Source organism: Haliotis cracherodii, unplaced genomic scaffold, assembly GCF_022045235.1.
Source record: "Haliotis cracherodii isolate W230 unplaced genomic scaffold, xgHalCrac1.p SCAF_3, whole genome shotgun sequence".
Lineage (NCBI taxonomy): Eukaryota > Metazoa > Mollusca > Gastropoda > Lepetellida > Haliotidae > Haliotis > Haliotis cracherodii.
In genome coordinates, this window is record NW_027266286.1 from 11260982 (window position 1) to 11284315 (window position 23334).

The 23334-nt window shown below is 41.7% G+C and overlaps 1 protein-coding gene across 2 annotated transcripts in view; it reads right to left on the minus strand.

The window, feature by feature from the left end:
• Positions 1-14872, minus strand: part of LOC139473784 (proline-rich protein 5-like) — a 66461-nt gene extending 51589 nt beyond the window's left edge. Inside the window, exon 1 of one of the 2 annotated variants that reach the window (XM_071256540.1) lies at positions 14767-14872. In XM_071256540.1, the coding sequence (XP_071112641.1) occupies positions 14767-14831 (65 nt within the window). In that variant the 5' untranslated portion in view covers positions 14832-14872. Of the gene's footprint in view, positions 1-1515; positions 2068-14766 lie in introns of those variants that run through there. The other variant, XM_071256541.1, reaches the window with a different exon arrangement.
• Positions 14873-23334: the final 8462 nt, after the last annotated feature.

Sequence of the window (23334 nt, forward strand, 5' to 3'; positions counted from 1 at the left end):
ACACATGTCATTTCAAGGGTACGACGGCAGGCGGTAGCAACGTGTCTGTTTCCTGCACTATAGCGGGCCCATATTTCATTCGCGACAGTGACATTTTTATGACATCTGTGACTAATCCTAAAAATACTCATTGCAACTTTTAATGAAATGGCTCGCAAGGTATGCATCCATCAAACTCGTATATTATCGTAATAACTTATTTCTGAATGAAACTATGGAACTAAAAAAAAGAAAGAAAGGTTTTGGTCAGTGGCATGCATCGGTTCTAAACAGGACAAGGTTGGTTGGTAGGTGTGTTGTTTAACGCCGCACTCAGCAATATTCCAGCTCTATGACGGCAGTCTGTAAATAATCGAGTCTGGACCAGACAATCCAGTGATTAATATCATGAGCATCGACCCACGCAATTAGGATTTGGGATACGATGACATGCATCAACCAAGTCAGCGAGTCTGACCACCCGATCCTGTTAGTCGCCTTTTACGACAAGCATAGTCGTCTTTCACGGTAAGCATGGGTTGCTGAAGACCTATTCGCACTTGAAGGGCAGAGGGTATAACTCTCCCCCCCCCCCCCCCCCCCCTCTCTCGCTCATATAACTTGCTGATATATATATATATGCTCTGCGATTTTCATAGGAGTATGGTATATATGTATGCCTTCAGTTAGCAGCATACGGGTTAAGCTAATAGTTGAATGATATGATACTGCTAAGCATACGGCCGCCTGTTGTAAATATTAGAAGTGATTTATGGGGATGTCAGTGCAGTAATCTGAAACTGCAGTCGTTAAAGCAGTAATGAATGGTTCTGAGTGAAAGACGAAGAGCGATCGTCAAAGGCGTCTTTGGAAAAATACACCCTTCTCCCGTGTACGCGATAACGTGAAACATGTGTTGACGATGTTATTGCAAAATACCAGCATTAGGCCTTTGAATGACACCCATTTGGACACGAACTGTTGATCAATTCAACAGCAGACAATTTCAACCACCTCACTTTGCGTGTATGGTGGCCTGTCCGTGTATTCTCGTACAAAAGGACCTTTAACTTTAACTGAAACTACATGGTATCTTACATAACTTAATCCCATACACAGGACGGTACAATAATAAGAATAAAGACTGTTCTGGATAAACAAATCATTAGTATGTAGTAATGGCCCTGTACATATACGTATGGACGTTCCCAGCTGTATTCGTCCGGATAAAGCCGATGTCCGGATTCATGGGGTCCACAGGGTCAGCTGTTACAGCTAGTCGTCCCAAAACGTGTACATGTATCGCAGAGATTTGACAAATATATACTGAAATTCGGGTTACGAATAAACTACACTGAACGTTCAATAAATCTCTCTGAATTTCAAATTATTGTCGATCGCGTACACGTATTGATGAAATATTTCTGTATATAAAAACACACTGATCAAGTCAAATTCCTGTTTTAAATAATGCACCAAGTGACATTCACAAATTTTCAGTGACATACAACTTGTGAAACCTCAACCGTGACGTACCTCTTCAGTGATGATATTTTGACTGCGGATCCGAAAAATGACATGGCTGCTGTTGAAATTCACCCCTTGGGCTAGTCTTCACGTAAACTCCACCATTAGTAGTCGAAATCCGCATCTACAACTTCCCGACAAATGTCAGCAATCACCGACAAACAAAACAGTATCCAACACAACTACAATAAGATCAACCCACACTCCGTGCTGTTTACGTTCGCTCTTCACGCGGGAAACTGTCGTCTGCTTCCTGCTACTTGCAGACGACACTAAATAGTGACAACAATCAATCGGAGGGGCGCTGTGGAAAGGAAGTCATTCTACAACTGGTAGACCTCTGACAGCATATTCCTCGGTCTAATCGCACCTTCCCCTGCGAACTGCAGTCATGTGAAATATAGAAGCGTCGCCCCAAGCTGACGACCTGCCCGCGGCTGGTCTCAAGATACCGCCGACACGCTCTCCCAAATCGTCAACACTCAACGGTAGAAGCGGACAATAGTTAGCTCGTGTTAGCATACGGGCGCATCCTCTGCTGTGTTGTGTGCAGTGTTGATAGTACAACGCAACGAAATCTTCGCGCGTGGCGTTAGAGGAAGCTAGGATCAAGCATTGTGACGTTTTAGCTCAGTTAAATGACGATATTTCTTCCCTTATCTTTGGAAGAGCGGGAAGGCCGGTTTAGCCACATCTGATAAAGTCATTGCGTCTGTTCCATGTGCTCGTGTGGGATGTGCAAAAAAACATGATGCAGGGATGCACAGCGGAATTCCAATCGATCTGCAATTCAGAAAATGTGCATTGAAACAGCTTTATCCTTTCCCATTAATATTCATACCACGACGAGCTGTCATAACAATTTCAAACAGCACAATTTACAAACAAACCTCCGGATTTTACGGTGTGCATAATTCCAACACGTTTTACCAATTCTTTCATAAAACTGACGACAGCGGAAGCATTCCTCCCTCGACACATTCACTATGAAATCCCCGTCGTAATAATTCCCACGACAGTTATTTGGGCCAAGGAGGCAAATAACCTCCCTGAATTTCTTAACCCTTTATCATGTCACCGGATCAATTCAAGCGCATTTCTTCTAACCACTATCATATCTCAAATATTAAGATCATTTTCACAGCGAATTCAAGTCACATACTTATAAGTCAGTATTTTCTTATCAAACCCTTCCAGGCTACAAAAGCTATTTCCCGCGGGTCGAGATCCTTATTATCATTAATTTCGTTTTCTAGGGCACGAGAACATATTTATACATAAAAAAGAGCCTTGAGTCAGTCGGGGGACAGTACACCGTCCACGTCAGCGCTTACAGCTGACCTACATATGTATCTATAAACCAAACATAATGGAGAGTGTTCAAATTGATATAGGCGTTGTTTGACCTGTGTTTAGACAGATTATAAATGGACGTGTTGAAAAACACTATCAGTCTCAGCCAACAATCTCTCAGATAGAATTTTGACAAATGTGTGAAATGTGTGTGTGGACAGATTTGACCGCGAATCGATCTGCAGATAGAGCCTGACCGACACCAGATGATCAGTGATGTAACGCCACGGATAAAGGTGGTCTCCCGCGGGTGCGACTGTAGGTTCATCCGCCAGCGCGCAGACATCTGTTGTGACACAACAATTGACGATGGAGTTAACAACTCCATCTGGGCAAAGGAATACAGACACGCAATGTAGCGGCTACTGCTGCTGCTACTACTACTACTGCTTCTGCTGCTACTACTACTACTACTACTACTACTACTACTACTACTTTTACGAACAACTTCTACTGTACTAACCACTAGTGATCGATGTACTTCTACAACGACGACTACTGTTATGTACTACTACTACAACCACTACTACTACTCTATGACTACAACTACTACGACGATAACTACAACTACTACTGCCGAAACGACTTTTACTGTGACGACGACTACCACGACTACAACAACTACCACTACAACCATGCACCCTCTACCTTTGATGTAATTTGTGTTTCTCATTCCACTGGTATTAAGTAGCAACGTGCGTAGTAATTATCAGCATGACCAGTTAAGATAATGTAGTATAGTAGCATCAGTAGCAGTTATAGCGGTAACAACAGCAGCAGTTATACTGGTAACAACAGCAGTAGCAGTTGTAGCAATAACAACATCAGTAGCAGTTATAGTGGTAACAACAGCAGTCACAGCTGTAACTACAACAGTAGCAGTTATGGCAGTAACAACAGCAGCAGCAGGTATACTGGTAACAACATCAGTCACAGTTGTAACAACAACAGCATCATTTATACTTGTAACAACATCAATAGCAGTTATGGCAGTAACAACAGCAGCATCAGTTATACTGGTAACAACATCAGTCACAGTTGTAACAACAACAGCATCAGTTATACTGGTAACAACATCAATAGCAGTTATAGTGGTAACAGCAGCAGTAACAGTTATAGTGGTAACAAGAACAGTCACAGCTGTAACAACAGCAGCATCAGTTATACTGGTAACACCATCAGTCACAGCTGTAACAACAGCAGCATCAGTTATACTGGTAACACCATCAGTCACAGTTGTAACAACAGTAGCATCAGTTATACTTGAAACAACATCAAAAGCAGTCATAGTGGTGACATCAGCAGTAGTAGTTATACTGGTAACAGTAGCAGTTATAGTGGTGACAGCAGCAGTAGCAGTCATAGTGGTAACAGCAGCAGTAGCAGTCATAATGGTAACATCAGCAGTAGCAGTTACAGTAGTAACAACAGCAGTAGAAGTTACAGTAGTAACAATAGTGGTAACAACAGCATTAGCAGTTATAGTGGTAACAACAGCAGAAGCAGTTACAGAAGTAACAACATCAGTAGAAGTTACAGTAGTAACAAAAGTGGTAACAACAGCAGTAGCAGTTATAGTGGTAACAACAGCAGAAGCAGTTACAGAAGTAACAACATCAGTAGAAGTTACAGTAGTAACAAAAGTGGTAACAACAGCAGTAGCAGTTATAGTGGTAACAACAGCAGTAGAAGTTACAGTGGTTAGAACAACAGCAGTAGCAATTACAGTGGTAACTACAACAATAGCAGTTATACTGGTAACAACAGCAGTAGTTACAGTGGTAACAACAGCAGTAGCAGTTCCATTTTGTGCCGGGTCATGAACTGATCCATGTTATGCCGGATCATGAACTGATCCTTGTTGTAGCAGATCATGAGCAGATCTAAGTTGTGCCGGGTCATGAAGTGAACCAATTTAGTGCCAGATGATTAACTGATCCATGTTGTACCGGATCATGAACGGATCCATGTTGTCCCGGATCATGAACTTATCCTTATTGTAGCGGATCATGAACCCATCCGTGTTGTGCCGGATCATGAACCCATCCATGTTGTAGCGGATCATGAACTGATCCATGTTGTAGATGATCATGAAATGATCCATGTAGTAGCGGATCATGAACTGATCCACGTTGCAGCGGGTCATGAACTAATCTTTGTTGTAGCGGATCATGAATTTATCCATATTGTAACGGATCACGAACTGATCCACGTTGAAGCAGATCATGAACTGATCCATGTTGAAGCAGATCATGAACTGATCCATGTTGAAGCAGACCATGAACGGATCCATGTTGTTGCGAATCATGAACTTTCCATGTTGTAGCGGATCATGAACTGTTCTATGTTGTTCCGGATAATGAACTGATTCATGTTGTCCCGTATCATGAACTGATCCTTGCTGTACCGGACTGCCAATCATCAATACAAGATTCAAGTTAATCAAAAGCACGGCCCCAACGCACCTGCAAAACCCCCTCGGCGCCTGCAATGCATATTTCATGAAACCACCTCAAGGCAATGTAGTCATTGTTCCCTGAGTCTTCAGGCAGCTCAATTAAATGAATCCGTAAATGCCAGGTTACACTGGGCGCCCCATCGTCAAACAAACGTCAAACCCGCGGCTATCAAATATTAAATGTGTTGCCACCCAGCCAAGATAATCAAGATGGCATGTAAAGACGTTGGTGCGAGCCTTGACTAGTGACGGAGGAACACTGTACATCTGCTTCATGTGGACGTGAGTTCATGGTGTCCGTTTACATCAAACATAATACAATTCTCAAATTAAAACGAGATTTATGTGGCTGTGTTTATTACAAGTTTTACATCCATGGTGTCTTCGTATAAATAAATGCAACAATTTTAATAGTGATCTTAATTGCTACTACGCCTTTTTCGTATCATACTTAAGGATTTTCTGGGTGTATAACATTTTTCACGGCATTTTCTAAATGAAAGTTAACTATTCATGACGCATCTTCGCCTAAATGTGTAGACTTTCATAAACTGTGATAGACGAAATATGTGACGAAACGTCACATCTGTCTATTCTGTTGTACTAGATTGACCGCGAGGAACTCTGGGTAGGGCATAATCATCATTACGCGTGGTGTGAGTGAGTGAGTATGGTTTTACGCCGCTTTTAGCAATATTCCAGCAATATCACGGCGGGGGACACCAGAAATGGGCTTCACACATTGTACGCATGTCGGGAATCGAACCCGGGTCTTCGGCGTGACGATCCAACGCTTTAACCACTAGGCTACCCGACCGCCCCCGTTACGCGTTGAAGAACCTACTAGAACTATATTGGTATACTTTCATAATCGGCTCGTAAAATGTCATACATCCCGCTAGTGATACACGTGAGTATAAAACGGTAACGCCAGAAACTAACCAGTCTCGAGTATCCGCCGAAACAGGTTACATGGGGTGTAAAAGGCTAAGTAGCATCTTCCAGAGGCAAGGGCGTTAACTGACTGACTATAAAAGTCCAGTTTTCACCCTTGCCGAACTAGGCTGATATTTCTAGGCTCGGTCGTTGGCCGCCAGTGGCTATTATACGTTATCTCCCTTCTATGTCCCTCCTAGTGACCAATCAGATGCCATCTCTAATATCACTGGCATTTGCTTCAAAAATGGAGGCGCCCAATCAAGACGATCGGATCCATAATCAAGAAGCACTTCTTGAAGCACCTTGATTATAAACGTGAAAAATATGCAATATATCTGTCGATACCTAATTGGCGGTACACATGCTTTGGAAATCCTGCAGTCGACCGAAATGTGCACATGTTTACGAACCGGATGTCGAGTTCGCTGCGCGATTTTGAACAGACTATGCTTAGACTCGTTAGTCCAGGCAACATGTAACTCCAGAATTTAAGCTTTATTCAGAAAGAGTTGCACTTTTATAGTCGTTTAATGACCTTGTCTGTGGGAGATGCAAAATAGAGGTGAAAATTATATGAATTGATCACTGACAATCAGTGATGGCACCAGGTGCTCGCGAAGGGGAAAGCATATCCTGCTCTGCCGGTAACTCATTACAACGAGGTAACTTCTCAATCACACATCTAAATGTTATTATTATCATGGTTTTTATTATCTAAATATTTTCATGACTTTATAGATCACCGATACGGTATTTCCTATTTTAACCTGACGGAAAATGGGGAATATTATCAGTCTGATCTTAAGCTATGGCTCTCTGATTTCCACATCCTCTTGCACAACAGTCACGAATCCGGCATGATGGTATTCAACCCACTCCTAATTGATCATATAAATATTATTTTTTGTGAAGCTTCTATTTTAGTGAACCGGATTCAAATGACAGTGTGTATTGATCGGGATGTGAATGTATATCATACTGGATGCAGGCACAACATATATTTGCAGCTGTTAGGTCTTTGTTGATGGCGATCGCACAATCATTTCATCGCATCGATTGAAAACCCAATGACGTCAACAAATTCGCGTCAACTGACGACAGTACGGCTGGGGCCGTTAGCTAATCTGACACTTCTACCACGGCGATGTCAACTGTAAATACAACGATGATTATTACCTACCCTGAATGAATACCCTTGAGTTATTCGTCTTGGCGATTATTTTTAGGACAACGCAAAGGTAACTGGGCCCTCGAAACAAATAATGTATTAAAGTATAAAAGTAACAAAATACTACGTAATAAGATTTAAAATACAGCCTAAAATATATAATTTATTTAAAAAAATCAAATGAAAACAAACAAAAATACGTTAAACGGAAATTTCACTTTGCACATTCGTACTGCATGAGAATCTTTAACTTCCTCTGACCAGTGAAGTTCCAGTGTAGAATAGGTCTTCAGCAACCCATGCTTGGCGTAAAAGGCGACTATGCTTGCCGTATGAGGCGACCAACTGGATCGGGTGGTCAAGCTCGCTGACTTGGTTAAAGCATCTCATCGATTCCAATTGCGTGGATCGATGCCCATGTTGTCTGGATTGTCTGGTCCAGATTCGATTATTTACAGACCGCAGTCATATAGCTGGAATATTACTGAGTGCGGCGTTAAACAACAAACAAACAAACAAACAAAATTTAACTTCCTGCTTCGTTGTCCGTGCTGCTATCCATGAACTAACCTGTATATTGTATTGTACATGCATTTTGTGCGAATTGATCGTTGTAGACAGTACATTCGTACCGCACGTGCATTTTGTGCGATTTGATCGTTGTAGACAGAACATTTGTACCGCACGTGCATTTTGTGCGATTTGATCGTTGTAGCCAATGCATCTGTAATTCCCGTCCTCAGAACTAATGCAAGAGCTTAAAACTTGCATTGCAGAAAGTAGGTCAGTAAACTGTTACTTCGTTACAGACTGACGTCATAGCGCCAGAGGCACAAACCGGTGTCAGCGCTACGAATGCGCTCCCATACCCCAACAGAGTAATGACTGTCTTTGCGATGCGATCATATTACACCTGTCATTCCCTGAAGAAGACGATGTACATTGCCAGCCAGTGGGATGCTCTGATTATCGCCTGGTATGAAGTGTTATGTTGTAAAAGGATACTAAATGAGTCCACGAACAGATTGTGTTTTCGTGACGGGGCATGAACAATGACGTTGGCATACTACTCACGAACTCATATCGACAATTGAACCCGGATCTTTAGCACGATTATTGATCAATCCACACCTAATGTAGGTCTCCGGGTCACTGCTGCTGGAATGAGTGAGTGAGTGAGTGAGTGAGTTGGGTTTAACGCCGCTTTTAACAGTATTCCAGATATCGCGGCGTGTCAGCTTAATAGGGAGGAAAGCCCGAAGTGATGCAGGTCTCAGACGTTTACCACATCGGTGAAACCCACGAGCACGGGTATGGTACTGACAAACCTAGAAACATAATCGGGACGAACCGGTATTTGAACCCACAATCATAGGTTTCTGGCGTGCCCAAGTGACGCAACTCTGCACAGCGAATCGCGGCGCCTTAGACGACTGGGTCACCCGTGCGACTAGTTAGGCGACTAACTTGGTTGATGCATGTCATCGGTTCCAATTGCGTGGATCGATGCTCATGATGTCAATCACTGGATTGCCTGGTCCAGAGTCGATTATTTACAGACCGCCGTCATATTGCTGGAATATTGCTGAGTGGGACGTTAAACAGTAAACACCAAACAAACAAATCCTGGCCTTCGGCATAAAGGGGATAAAACAAGGACTGGTCGGCTCGGAGTCAGTATTCTGTCTCTGAGTAGGGTATTCATGTTAAACTGCGGCATGGTATCTCGGTAGGCTAGCACTCTAATACAACGTTATTTCGGACCAGTACAAGCGGGCACAGATATACACCTTCATGCACGTTGCTATATAAGTGCAATAATCATCTTTATAGCTAAAATGGATAGAATTATCATTAAACCGCCCGAACGTTATCAGAAATGAGGGGGGCACTGTAGTTGATCATGCCCTCATAATGCTTGACGACGGACCATTATCACGCCCGTGGTTAGGTAAGTCATAGGGTAGGGAAAGTGACATCACGTTTAATAGTGACGTCATCTGGTTTGCTCTATGACGTTTCCATATTTGTAAAAGTGGGTCAGTGACATTCTTGTTGATTACAGTAAATGTTTCAAAACCGATATTGTTGTTTCTTTTTATTTGATAACAAATTCCATCCATTTTAGCTATAATAACGGTAACGCTATTTTTCAGGGCATTATCATTTGCAGATGCCCTCGGTCTTCTGCAAATGATAATGCCCTGAAAGATAGCGTTACCGTTATAGTAGTGCATTGTCAGTGGCATCAAAGCGATCTAGCTTGAAAGTCGCTCCAGCTACATAACCACCGCCCACTTGAGTGGATGGGTGGTTTGCATTGGAGTGTTGTATGTTGAACATGCATTATAAAACGCTTACGAATCCGGACATTAGTGGAAAACAAAAATGGTTTAAATTTAGAGATTCGCGAGTGAAGAACGTTAGCGTTTTGTCATGAGGGCACTTCATGGGGGACGAGTGGAGACTTTCTAACCAACTGCATTTCAAATTTGTCCCGCACTGCGCTGAAGCTTGGACACATAAAAACCGTTAGAGATTTAACGGGCGCTTCTGGGAGAGCTGATTTGGCACTCGCAAAGATTGCCCAGTAGGAATATATTTTATACCTAGGAATATTATCTATACTGCATTGAACTTATTGAAAGACATATCGACTTCATAGATGCTCCGAGCTTTTATTAAATGATTTAAAAATTTCACATGCATTTTTGTTGATATGGTGGTTTCTGATCTATAGACAAACTATCACATGTTCTAAAAAACACTGCAGGACTGCTGGTTATGCTCTGAATCAAACTGAATGGGCGAGAGAATATATAGCGTATTCGTTTCTCATAGTATCTTTCTTTCGATGCTCATGTGGTACTGGGGGGCACGGGTAGCCCAGTCGTCTAAGGCGCCGTGATTCGCTGTGCAGAGTTGCGTCCCTTGGGCACGCTAGAAACCTATGATTGTGGGTTCGAATCCCGGTTCGCCCCGATTATGTTTCTAGGTTTGTCAGCACCATACCCTTGCTCGTGGGTTTCACCGAAGTGGTAAGAGTCTGAGACCTGCATCACTTCGGGCTTTCCTCCCACATTAAGCTAACACGCCGTGATAAAACTGGAATGCTGTTAAAACCCAACTCACTCACTCGCTCATGTGGTACTGAGATGCGTGAACTATCAATAATGAGCTAGGACCGACTGTGATGATTTGCCTTAACAATTCTTACGACGATATAAACAATCACTCGGATTATCAGAGTGAGTGAGGATAGTTTCTACACTGCTTTAAGCAATACGCCAGCACAATCACGGCTTCTCACCTTGTAGCCATACTGGGAAATCGAAATAGGGACATAGCTGGAATAGTGCTGAGTCACCCTCACCCACACCAACCCACCCCAAAATACCCCCAAACAACAACAAACCAAAAGCTGAAATATAGTTTTCCTCACTCTGAAGAGCTTCTCCAAATAGACCTACAGGAGTTATCTCCCCTGTATGAATATCCCTCGAAGATATTTCATGTGTCGCGTGAAATATCACGTTTCTCTCATCGAGTGACGTTCACGGGACACATGTATTATCCTATTTAATAAATACTTTTTGTGTCGACCGGAACATTTTATTTTTTTTCATTACAAACGTAAAACCTTAAAACGTACATTCTCCCTGCATTAGACGAAGACGTTTCCCTACCCCTTGTAATTGCGACTGAAAAAGCAGATCCTAGTTTGCAAAATCTTTGAAAATAAAAACAAAAGTAACACCAAATATTTGAGGTCACTAAAGTTCTTTTTCATACATTTGGATATGATTATATACAACATCAACTTCAACAAAAAACCACACGTGCATGCACGTTGCTATAAATATGCAATATTCTTGGACGCGACGTTAAACCCAATTTCACCTCACCTCACGGAGAGCGGAAGGTCCGGGGTTCGATGCCCGGCCGCGTCATACCAAAAGACGTTAAAATATGGTACTTGTTATTGTCCTGTCTGGCGCTCGGCATTAAGGGACTAAAACAGTGACTGGTCGGCTCGGAGTCAGTATACTGTGCCTGAGTGGGGTATTCATGTTAAACTGCGGCATGGTATCTCAGTGAGCTAGCACTATAAATCGGCATCAGCCCGGACTAGTACAAGCAGCCACACACACACACGTGCATGCATGTCGCTATATAAGTGCAATAATCTTGGACGCGACGTTAAACCCAATTTCACCTCAACTCAACAAAAAATATTACGGAAAGCTACGAGAACGCTGTTGAACGCGAAGAAATACACGCTGGGCAAGAAACGAAAACAGAGCTTTGCGAAACGAACCTTCTCAATTGACGAATTAAATGAGAAACTTGCGGTGAGGTGACTCTTATGGTATGTTCACTGCAATGAAAATATAACTTTTCTCAACTTTTCTCAACTCACACTGAAGTCATATAATAAATTTTATCAATTTTACTGTGAGCCATGGGATGTTTAACCAATGATACTTGATGCTGCACATGCTATATTTTCAGAGACGTCAATATACGTTAATGCACTGTATCCACGTAAACATTAACTACACACCAGTGAACGATATTATGAGCAATGCCCAACTCTATCGGGTACAATGACAACCTATCAACCATCACTTAGCGCCCGATCAATTTACGCTTCAACCACTAAGGCTGCCCAGTGACCCCATATCCGGTTCCACAGAGCGATGTTGTAGGGCTACACCTGAGGGCGTTTGGGTAGCCAAGTGGTTAGAGCGTTCATATGGGAAGCTGTTTTCACATTAATTACGGAATTACAGATATCTTCAATTCTTTTAAAGATATCGGTATTTTATTTAAAGATATCAATAATGTTGTTAAGATATCAAAAAATAATTAAAGATATCTTAAATTCATTTATGATATCCATAATACAATTACTGATATCTTAAAATGTTAAGGTGATATCAACAAATTAGTTTGTGATATCTCTAAATGTATTTAAGATATCATTAAACAATTACCATCCTACTATACGTAAATATATTAGAAATAAATTCAAGATATCTTAAATTCAATTCAAGATATCTTGAAATAAGTTATACATATCCACAAATGCATTAGAGATATCTTTAATTCAATTAGACATATCTTTAATTCAATTAGAGATATCTTTAATTCAATTCAAGATAACATTAATTCTGACCGTTACTGATATCAAAAATCCAATTAAAGATATCATTAATAATTTTGAAGATATCTGTAATTCCGTAATACATGTGAAAACGGCTTGCCATACGTTCATTCGTCACAACGTTCATTTCCCCCAAATGCTTACAATATGTGAACCCCAAGTCTGATATTCACCGCCGTGGTATTGCTGGAGTATTGCTAAAAGCGGCGTAAACACACACTCACTCACAGCCTGATCAAGCCATGCGTCTTGGGAGTAGCCTTGATATGCACTTGTAATCTGCGCTAAGTACGTATTCATTGGTTATCAGCAATAAATGTGCTACAATACTGCAACCTGTAAAGTTTTGACCAAGGGTCTGGAAGACCAATGAGTGATAGCATGGGCAGAAATCCACCTGCAAATACCCTGCACCAAGGGGAGAATTTATACCTTAAAAGGCAAAACTGTTCACATTTAAGTAAGACATGGTATTCATCTTCTACTTCTCCGTAGAATTACAAAAAATTGTACAAACAGAGTTCTTAAAATTACCGCCTTTGGCCATCCTACATATATTTACATTAAAATTGTGCAAAGATATTCTAAGTTTACAATAAGCAGTGTTTAAACTTTCATCGTTTAAACAAGTTAAATATGTTTGAGTTTGTAACAATGATTTAACTTTGCTGTTTGTACACAGTATCCAACATGATGATGTCATAATAACACTGAATCGAATACAGCTACTGTAACAGTTCATACATGTTTGTCAAGTCGTAAAGAAACTATCGTTTACGTGACCACTGAAGGCCACGCAACACTTTCCAGGACAGAAATAGACACGGTTTCCGTTTTGTCCCGCTACAACAGAAATTGCATCACGTACACAGGCCGAGAAAACAGACGGGGGGTCCAAGTCAGGATGAATCACCCACATCAAAGATGGGTATGGTCATATGGAGCAGCTTCAGTTAATGTTACACTTAACGTTACTATAAATGTACTATGGTTGTCAGAAGCAATAGTCTTATTTATTTACTTATTGATTTATTGATTTATTGATTTGTTGATGTTACACTTAACGTTACTATAAATGTACTATGGTTGTCAGAAGCAATAGTCTTATTTATTGATTTATTGATTTATTGATTGTTTGATTGATTGATTGATTGATTGATTTATTTTATGTTATTTTATCTTATTTTTTATTTATTTATTTATTTATTTTATTTATTTGTTTGTTATTTGTTTATTTATTTGTTTGTTTGTTTGTTTGTTTGTTTGTTTGTTATCGTAACATTGCTGTAACAAAGCCGATGCGACGATAACAGATGAAGTTTTTAACCACCGTTAACATAATCAAAATAGTTATCATACTCAATAATATTGATGTCGCCTTTATCATTATCATCAACAGCAGCAGCAGCCATGGTAGTAGTAGTGGCAAGCTCGCGATCGGTACCTATGCTTATCATCATCATCAGAAGTAGTAGCATCTCCATGTAGTACCTCTTCTTCTCCATGCCAGGTAAGGTGAAGACTAAAAGTGCACAAGGGGGTTGAAACGTGTGGCCCGTGTCACCGTGACCCCGGGGATCATTGCTCATGCTATCAACCCCTGGTATGTTTGACCCCCACGCTTATTCTGGCCGCTGTCTAATATACATTGTGGCGGAAAACAACATTCACTCGCTGATTTATTATTAAACCTCAGGACAGAATGTCACGTATTGTGTAAGGATCAATTAAATCATTTATTGTAATTATATACAAGTATATATATATTATAGATATATACGATCCATAGTTATGCAATTTTTGAGTATGCTTAAACCCAACAAAACTCTGTCATGATAAATCAAATATATAATACTAAAATTAATTACATTTTTCAATTTTACTTATTTTTTGCATTAAATTGACATTATATATAATTAGATCTAAACAGAGTTATTGTATATGCTGTCGGGAGAGGGGATTCAACAGTTGCCTTAGAGTACAATAGTGAAGCCCCGTTAGTCCGGCAACCAGCCCGTCGGACAATTACAACTGCCAGCGTTATTAATAATGAATGCAAAAGCATGCTAAACCGGAAAGTTATCCGGAGGATAGAACGTGTATTGCTCTGATCAAAGTAGTTAGAAATTGTGATCCTATATACCCAACCTCAGGGAAAAAACATGCACCACTTACCCTTTCAAGAACCAGGGTAATTTTCTGCAAAACGTCCTCATTTGACATACAACTTCAGCCTTCATGATATCCAACGCTGATGTCAAATCAATTTCACAACGCCGGTCAAGTGTACAGCACAACAACAGGAAACTCGACAACAAGGATGTCTATTGCACGTCAAGGACTCGCTGATATAGACATAACAGGAAGACAGGCGGAAGCGCCCTCGTCCTGCTCCACGATTTCACAAAGGTGCCATTCACGGACTCAGCCTGTTGATATCATGTTGTTTGCGATGCGCTCGTCAGCTGTCATTCACATCGCGGTTGTAAGACGTGATCGATTTCGGTGTCTATTGCAGCGCGTGCAAGCATCAACATCACGTTGGCTCGTGTCTGACGAGGATGTGTTTGTACATCGATCAGCCGATCGTGACATTGACGAGTGCATTGCAATAAACAAGTTGTCGAGCACCGCAGTGTTATTTTGAGAAACGTTGTTGCTTAGAGATTAGGGTAAGGTCGTACTCTGCCTATTATAGGCTTAGGATTAAAAAAAGACTGTTTGTTATTTTCGTTCTATTTCATTTAAAGATATACCAAAATCGTGGTATTTACGCTAGGAATATGCCTAAAATGTACATTTGTCTCTTGCAACATTTGCACACACGTACATGATAGATTTAACAACTTATATAATGAGCCAAGACATACATAGTTTCAACTTCAAATTATACACACATTTCGAGGCTACGTCTTGCTCTTTCATCGGGTGAAGATGCTGATCGAGGAATCTTTACAGACACATTTGAAGGTGTAAAGAAAGGTGAAGTCATATTGTGGATCAGTCTGTGAGTTTAGTTTAACGTCGCTTTGTTCAGTTTTTCAGTTACATCACGGTGTGAGAGCTTGTTTCTTTTTGCTTTGTTGGTTTCTTGTTTAACGCCGCACTCATCAATATTCCAGCGGTGTAAATAATCGAGTCTGGACCAGACAATCCAGTGATTGACATCATAAGCATCGATTCACGCAATTTGGATCGATGACAGGCATCAACCAAGTCAGCGAGCCTGACTACCCGATCCCGTTAGTCGCCTCCTACAACAAGCATAGTCGCCTTTTACGGCAAGCATGGGTTGCTGAAGATCTATTCTAACCCGGATCTGCAAGGGTCTGTTGGAGGTTTAGGTGGGAGGACAGCCTTATGTGATGGAGGTCTCAGACGTTAACCACTTTGGTGGAGCACGGGTATGGTGCTGACAAACCTAGAATCAGGGCGATTTTCGGATTCGAACCTATGATAACTCACGGCATTGTCGTAAAAAAGAGCATCATTTTACAGTTACTTTAAAACAGATGATCGGAACATTCCAACAGGACATCACTAAGTAAACAGAAAGGACAATGTCAAGGCAAACTCGGGTCAGAATAACCTGACCTTACGCTCGGACTGAGACTCATAACTTACGAGAGCCGAGTCGGACACTTGACCATCGGGCTGTGCTAAATGAAACAAAGACCGGCCATGTTATCGAGTAGGGGCAGAGCACTTGCAAAGACAAGCCAAACTAATGACTGAGACCAGAGACCATATAATAGATTATTCCAAAAATGTCTGTCTCTGAAACGAACACATTTGTTTCAGATGTATTTGGTTAAGATGTTTTAATATACAACTTCATATTGATACTACAGTTAACTACGGTTATAACGAACTCAAAGGGACTACTATTTTTAGTTCGTTATAACCGTAGCTCGTTATAAGCATATATACATCATAACTACAGCAAATAGTCGGGACTAAAACTTAGTTCGTTATATCCGTCAGTTCGTTAAAAGCGTGTTCGTTATAACCGTAGTTTACTGTAGTAATCTTTTCCTTTTAGGGTAGTCTCTGGTACAGATGCTGAAACAAACCTACCCTAGATTTATACAGTGTCTAATAATGTCTCTGTAACTTTAGACAATTTAACCAACACTATTTTTAAACTAATTTTATTTTTCAGAGACTTAATGTTAGTCTACTTAATTCGAGAATTTAGAGTTGCTAAACCATTGTAGACTTGCTCGTTCTTGTTTTTCGAATTGGTTCGTAAAAGTCCTTATCAGAGTCTACCCCAGTGAAGATCCGGGTAAGGTTGGCCTTCGGCAGCCCATACTTTTCGTTAAAGGCGACTAATGGGATCGAGTGGTTGGGATAGCTAGGTGAGGTGAAATTTGGTTTAACGTCACGTCCAAGATTATTGCACTAATATAGCGACGTGCATGTACGTGTACGTGTGTGGCTGCTTGTACTAGTCCGGACTGTTGCCGATTTATATTGCTAGCTCACTGAGATACCATGCCGCAGTTTAAACTGAATACCCCACTCAGACACAGTATACTGACTCCGAGCCGACCAGTCCTTGTTTTAGCCCCTTAATGCCGAGCGCCAGACAGGGTAACAACAAGTACAATCTTTTAACGTCTTTTGGTATGACGCGTCCGGGCATCGAACCCCGGACCTTCCGCTCTCCGGGAGGATGCTCTACTACTAGACCACGGAGGCGGTCTGGTTAGGATAACTGACTTAGTTGATGCATGTAATCGTATCCTAGTTGAGTAGATCGATGCTCATGAGGTCTATCACTAGACTGTCTGGTCGATTATTTACAGACCGCCATCATACAGCTAGAATATTTCTGAGTGAGGTGTTAACCAACATTACACTTGACTATACTGAATGTTTCCTTCTTATCACCTGATCCACTGTGTCGCCTCCTATCTATAGGTTACAGGGACCAATTCTACCCACGCAATTTTGTCAGGGTGAGTGAGTGCCAGCTTAATCTGGGAGGAAAGCCCGAAGTGATGCAGGTCTGAGACGTTTATCACTTCGGTGAAACCCACGAGAACGGGCATGGTGCTGACAAACCTAGAAACATAATCGGGGCGAACCGGGATTCGAACCCACAATCATAGGTTTATGGCGTGCCCAAGGGACGCAACTGTGCACAGCGAATCGCGGCGCCTTAGACGACTGGGCCCCCCGTGCCCCCCATTTGATCAGGCAATACACTACTACTCTTCATTTGGTCAGACAGTACACTACACTCCATTTGATCAGGTCGCACATTCAACGCCATTTGGTCAGGCAATACACTCACTTCCATGTAGTCTGGTCATAACATGAACAGGGTAGGTCGGGTAGCCAAAGGCCCGGGTTCGATTCCCCACATTGGTTCAAATGCGGCGTAAACCGACAATCACTCACTCATAACCTGAAAACCCGATCGATAACATGAACGCTCGATCCATAAGCCTCGTAAGACAAATTTGGTTCTTTGTGACCAAAGGTTACCCGGAACCCTGTCGGCGTTGTATCATTTGTGTTAACGTTCCATGTTAACACGTAGGATCCGTCCAACTGAGACCCATATCCGTGAGTACAAGAATTAGTTTTAACCCCGGAAGGACCAAGAAGAAGTTCGCTACGGATATATCTCTGCAAACATCTGTCAGTGCGATACAACGGATCTCTGAGCTCCTGGTAGTAGCATGTTCCAGGGAGACAACTCTACATGAATTGTTGATTGGATATAGCCAATTACAGATGCGACCATAGTGATGACAAATGTTTATCTACGTTTGTTGTAAGCTAAACAATGTGGATTCTAAAACAACCGAGAGAGAGAGAGAGAGAGAGAGAGAGAGAGAGAGAGAGAGAGAGAGAGAGAGAGAGAGAGAGAGAGAGAGAGAGAGAGAGAGAGGCAGCGAGTGTGTGTGTGTGTGGGGTGGGGGGCATCTAGGGCATCGTATTACTCCTCGATGAACATTCAGACATATTTTACACAATGTCCAGCTTTTACGAGTTCATTTCGTGGTTACCTTCATTCCACATAGGTCGATATATATTAATATATTAACACAATCACGTCATGAAAACACAGTTAAAAAAATGTAAAGGTAAAAAAAACATTTTTGTAAACATATCTATGAATACTCAGCAGCAAAAGTTAAACAACCTGGCTTCCTGCGTTGTAATTCAGGATGTTACAGATTCGTTGAGTGGATTCATCACATAATTCGCTTCAATCTGAATGAAATGCATTTTTACAAAAATCATTAAATTCTTAGAAATGTTGTTAGTGTTTATTGATCACAATCAAACATCTGCTACTATTTAAGGAGACATTAGCTGAATATCAATTGTATGTTGAACGGTTGACAATACAGTAAACTACGGTTATAACAAACTCGAAGGGACCACTAGCTTTAGTTTGTTATAACCGTAGTTCGTTATAAGCATGTATACAGCATAACAATAGCAAATAGTCGGGACCCAAAAATCAGTTCGTTTTATCCGTCAGTTATTTATAAGCGTGTTCGTTATAAACGTACTATACCGTACAACAGTAATGATCTTTATCAGCTTCAGTAGTTGGCTGACACATGGTCCAATGTATTTTCTAATGCTAAGCATTGGAAGAGTGAGTGAGTGAGTGAGTGAGTATGTTTTTACGCCGCTTTTAGCAATATTCCAGCAATATCACGGCGGGGGACACCAGAAATGGGCTTCACACATTGTACCCATGTCGGGAATCGAACCCGTGTCTTCGGCGTGACGAGCGAACGCTTTAACCACTAAGCTACCCGACCGCCTCTTCTAAGCATTGAAGAAGGTGTTCAAACAATGGCGTTTGATAATATGTATTTCTGTGACACACTCATGGTCGTCGCTAACTGTTCAACCACCATCAATTTCTACTGTTTGATTGGAAGAGATTTCAGGACCACCTTAAATGACACTGCGCAAAGGACGAGAAGTCTATGGAGGCGAGATGGTTAAAAACATTACGTTCGTTGTACAGATGCTCAGGTAAGTGTATCTATAATTCACTGTTTTGTAGAAAGGAAAACTGTGCATTTTAGCATGGTTGAATTTCTTGTGTATCAGATGATGACTCTCTTGATTGGTTGGTTGGTTTCTTGTTTAACGCCGCACTATATTCCAGCTATATGACGGCGGTCTGTAAATAATCGAGTCTGGACCAGAAAATCCTGCGATTAATATCATGAGCATCGATCCACGTAATTGGGATCGATGACATGCATCAAGTCAGCGAGCCTGACCACCCGATCCCGTTAGTCGCCTCGTGCGCGTACGACAAGCATAGTCGCCTTTTACGGCAAGCATGGGTTGGTGAAGACATATTCTACCCCGGATCTTCACGGGTCAAGAGAGAGAAACAGTTCTGCGCCCTTGTGCGGTGTCTGCTTTCTGCAGAAATGCATACAATCAGTTTTAGCTTTGGAAACTTTAAGGCCACTGGAAAGTGACCTTTTTTGTATTTTATTGAGACGCAATTGCAGTTGTCTCTCAACAGTATGACAACCGTGGGCACCTGGGGGAGAATGTGTACCCAGTCGTAAGAGGCACTTCGACCCTTACTTTGCCTAGACGGGGTGTAGAATGGGCCCGGTTCTATCAATCAGCTGGTCATGTCATTCCCTGTGTATACACTATTTCGCAGACATTTCGTATTATAGATATATATTGATTCTAAATGTATATTAAATGTGTTTCAATCTATAAACTTGCTTAGAGCCCTATGCCCAGAAGGCAGTGGCTCATAAACATGGGCCAATCTGGTGATGCAGACCTCCAAATTCTGCATGTCTCCAATTGATTGTTATGGGACGAATCCGCCTGACTTTTTATTTGGTAGGTAGTTATAGCTTTTCGTGTCAAGTATATAGCATGACACCCCTTAACCTCTGCCTTAGCACCTTCGAGATGGTTCAAAAAGACGATATATAGAATCTGACAATACCTCGTCAAACGAGACTACATCCAAACGATCTGACTATTGGTCACGTTTCTTGGTTATTGAAACTTTAGACAAAGAAACAAATTGAATCCATTTGCAATCTATCATTGGTATCTGCGGAGAGGTTACAGATGTCACAAAGCTTCGATCTGTGTCTCTCCTTGTAGAATGTGCACGGAGACCGCAGTCTGTCAATATGCTCAAATCAAAAGAGTTTGTCGAGACACTGAACTCACAGAGGGCATTGACCGCGACAGAGCTCATGGCCTGTCAGGCATGACTGAAGATAAAATTGCCAAGGACCGTGATCTGTCACAGCTGTCAAACGATTTACCGAAATGAAGGATGGTCTGGTCGAACCGAACAATACCTATCTCTTCACCCTCCCCGAACATCAATCCCTAAATCTATCAAAGATGATCGATTATTGTTATATTGGAGTTTAGGTGTATATCCCCAATCCACTCCGGTGCTAACCATGTCAAGCGTTTGGACATGGATCCAAGTCCTGCTGTTTGTTACCGCTGTGGTGACAGGCACAGGCCACTGACTGACTGCAGGAAGGATGTGAAGTGTGCAGACATGCTCTATGTGGAAACGCGACTCCTAAATCATGTAAATCAAGATTGAAAAAATGTCACATTATTTGAAACTGAGAGTGAGTGAGTGAGTATGGTTTTACGCCGCTTTTAGCAATATATTGCTTTGTTGGGCGTTCAAAAACAAATACACACTTTAACAAAGACAACGCAAGCATCAACAACTCAAATGAGGATTTTACTTGAGCTTCACTGTCCTTCTTTGGAGGATTCGTCACCAAGTGTACTTATCACCTAATAGCCATATGTACATGTTCAACTTTACGCCACAGGCCTAGTTAGTCATTATGTGGTTAATGTGATACATGGTTTTCATCGTTACTCGTTTAAATGGTCAATAAATCAGGGCACTTAATACCGTTTTTCCTATTTTCAGACTATTGCACACCGTTCTCAAAGGTGCACGCCATCGCTACTAGCTGAGGGTCCAGGAGTATATGATAGCCATGCTACTCTCACAGAGGTCAGAAAGAATGTAGCTGCTGTCAAAGGCTACTTCATTGGGGACACATTAATATCGATATCCCAGTGAAGAGTGAGACTGTAGACGTGTTGCATGTCTTTTCATGTCGTATCTTGAGAGACACATTGACATCTTCTTTGCGAAGAGTGATGCTGTAACGTGTTGCCCGTCGTTTCATGAGAGACACATTGACATCTATTTGAAGATTGATTCTGTAAACGAGTTGCCCGTCGTTTCTTGAGAGATACATTGACATCTCAAAGAAAAGTGATTCTGTAAACGTGTTGCCCGTCGTTTCTTGAGAGACACATTGACATCTCCAAGAAGAGTGATTCTGTAAATGTGTTGCCCGTCGTTTCTTGAGAGACACATTGACATCTCAAAGAAAAGTGATTCTGTAAAAGTGTTGCCCGTCGTTTCTTGAGAGACACATTGACATCTCCAAGAAGAGTGATTCTGTAAACGTGTTGCCCGTCGTTTCTTGAGAGACACATTGACATCTCAAAGAAAAGTGATTCTGTAAATGTGTTGCCCGTCGTTTCTTGAGAGACACATTGACATCTCCAAGAAGAGTGATGCTGTAAACGGGTTGCCCGTCGTTTCTTGAGAGACATATTGACATGTTAATAGTAATGTTGTCTTAAGTTTTTGATTGAGTAGACGGAGGAGATTAAACGGTAACAGTGGCAACAGTGAGTGAGTGAGTGAGTGAATGAGTGAGTGAACCGGTTTGAACAGTAACAACTTACTATGGGAGTTAAGTCCGAAATGATGCGTGTCGAATACCACAATGGTGAAACCCGCCCTGGACAATCTGGAATACGGACCCTGGATTACAACATCCATATACGTCTAAGGGACGCAACTCCGTATTAGCCATAACCAACTGGGACCACTGAGTCTCCGTTAATGGTATGGTATCAGTGTCGGTAATTTGCATAAATTACAGTTCAACTATGTCCTTAAAACGACTGAAACAGTCGTAAAAGCCTCGTTAGGGACGTTCCATCACTGTAAATTTCATCCCTGCCATGGCGAGCGAGTTGTCGAACAAAGACCTCCGGCACCCCCACCCCCTCCTTTCTGAGCATAGAGCCAGGTTAAGGGAAAAGTATTTGTTGCAGGACGAGCTGGGCAGTCACTGTACCATTTGCGTCATGATATGTCTTGCCTTTTAATTCTCACCCTTTTGAGTGAGTGAGTATGGTTTCACGTCGCTTTTTGCAATATTCCAGCAACATCACGGCGGGGGACACCAGAAATAGGCTTCACACATTGTACCCATGTCGGGAATCGAACCCGGGTCTTCGTCGTGACGAGCGAACGCTTTAACCACTAGGTTACCCGACACCAAACCCCCACCCCACCCCCAAACCCCCACCCCACCCCACCCCACCCCCAAACCCCCCAACCCCCCAACTACGTGAATTATTTATATATATATTTGTGATACATTTGTTGTTAGCGCGTGTTGAAACCTACAAAACCGATATGTATACATCTGTATTCAAATTTATGTAAGTAACCGATATTTGAGTATATACGATTTTGAATATGTTGTGAAGGTATTACTATAATTCATAATTCTGCGATACATGTTCACATAATACCTTCAGTAATAAGCACACGTCTCACAATAGACAAAGTAAATACTTCTACCAATCCAAAGTCGTGTCAGAGGCTGCACACGCCGGACGGCACGTATATTTGGAAAC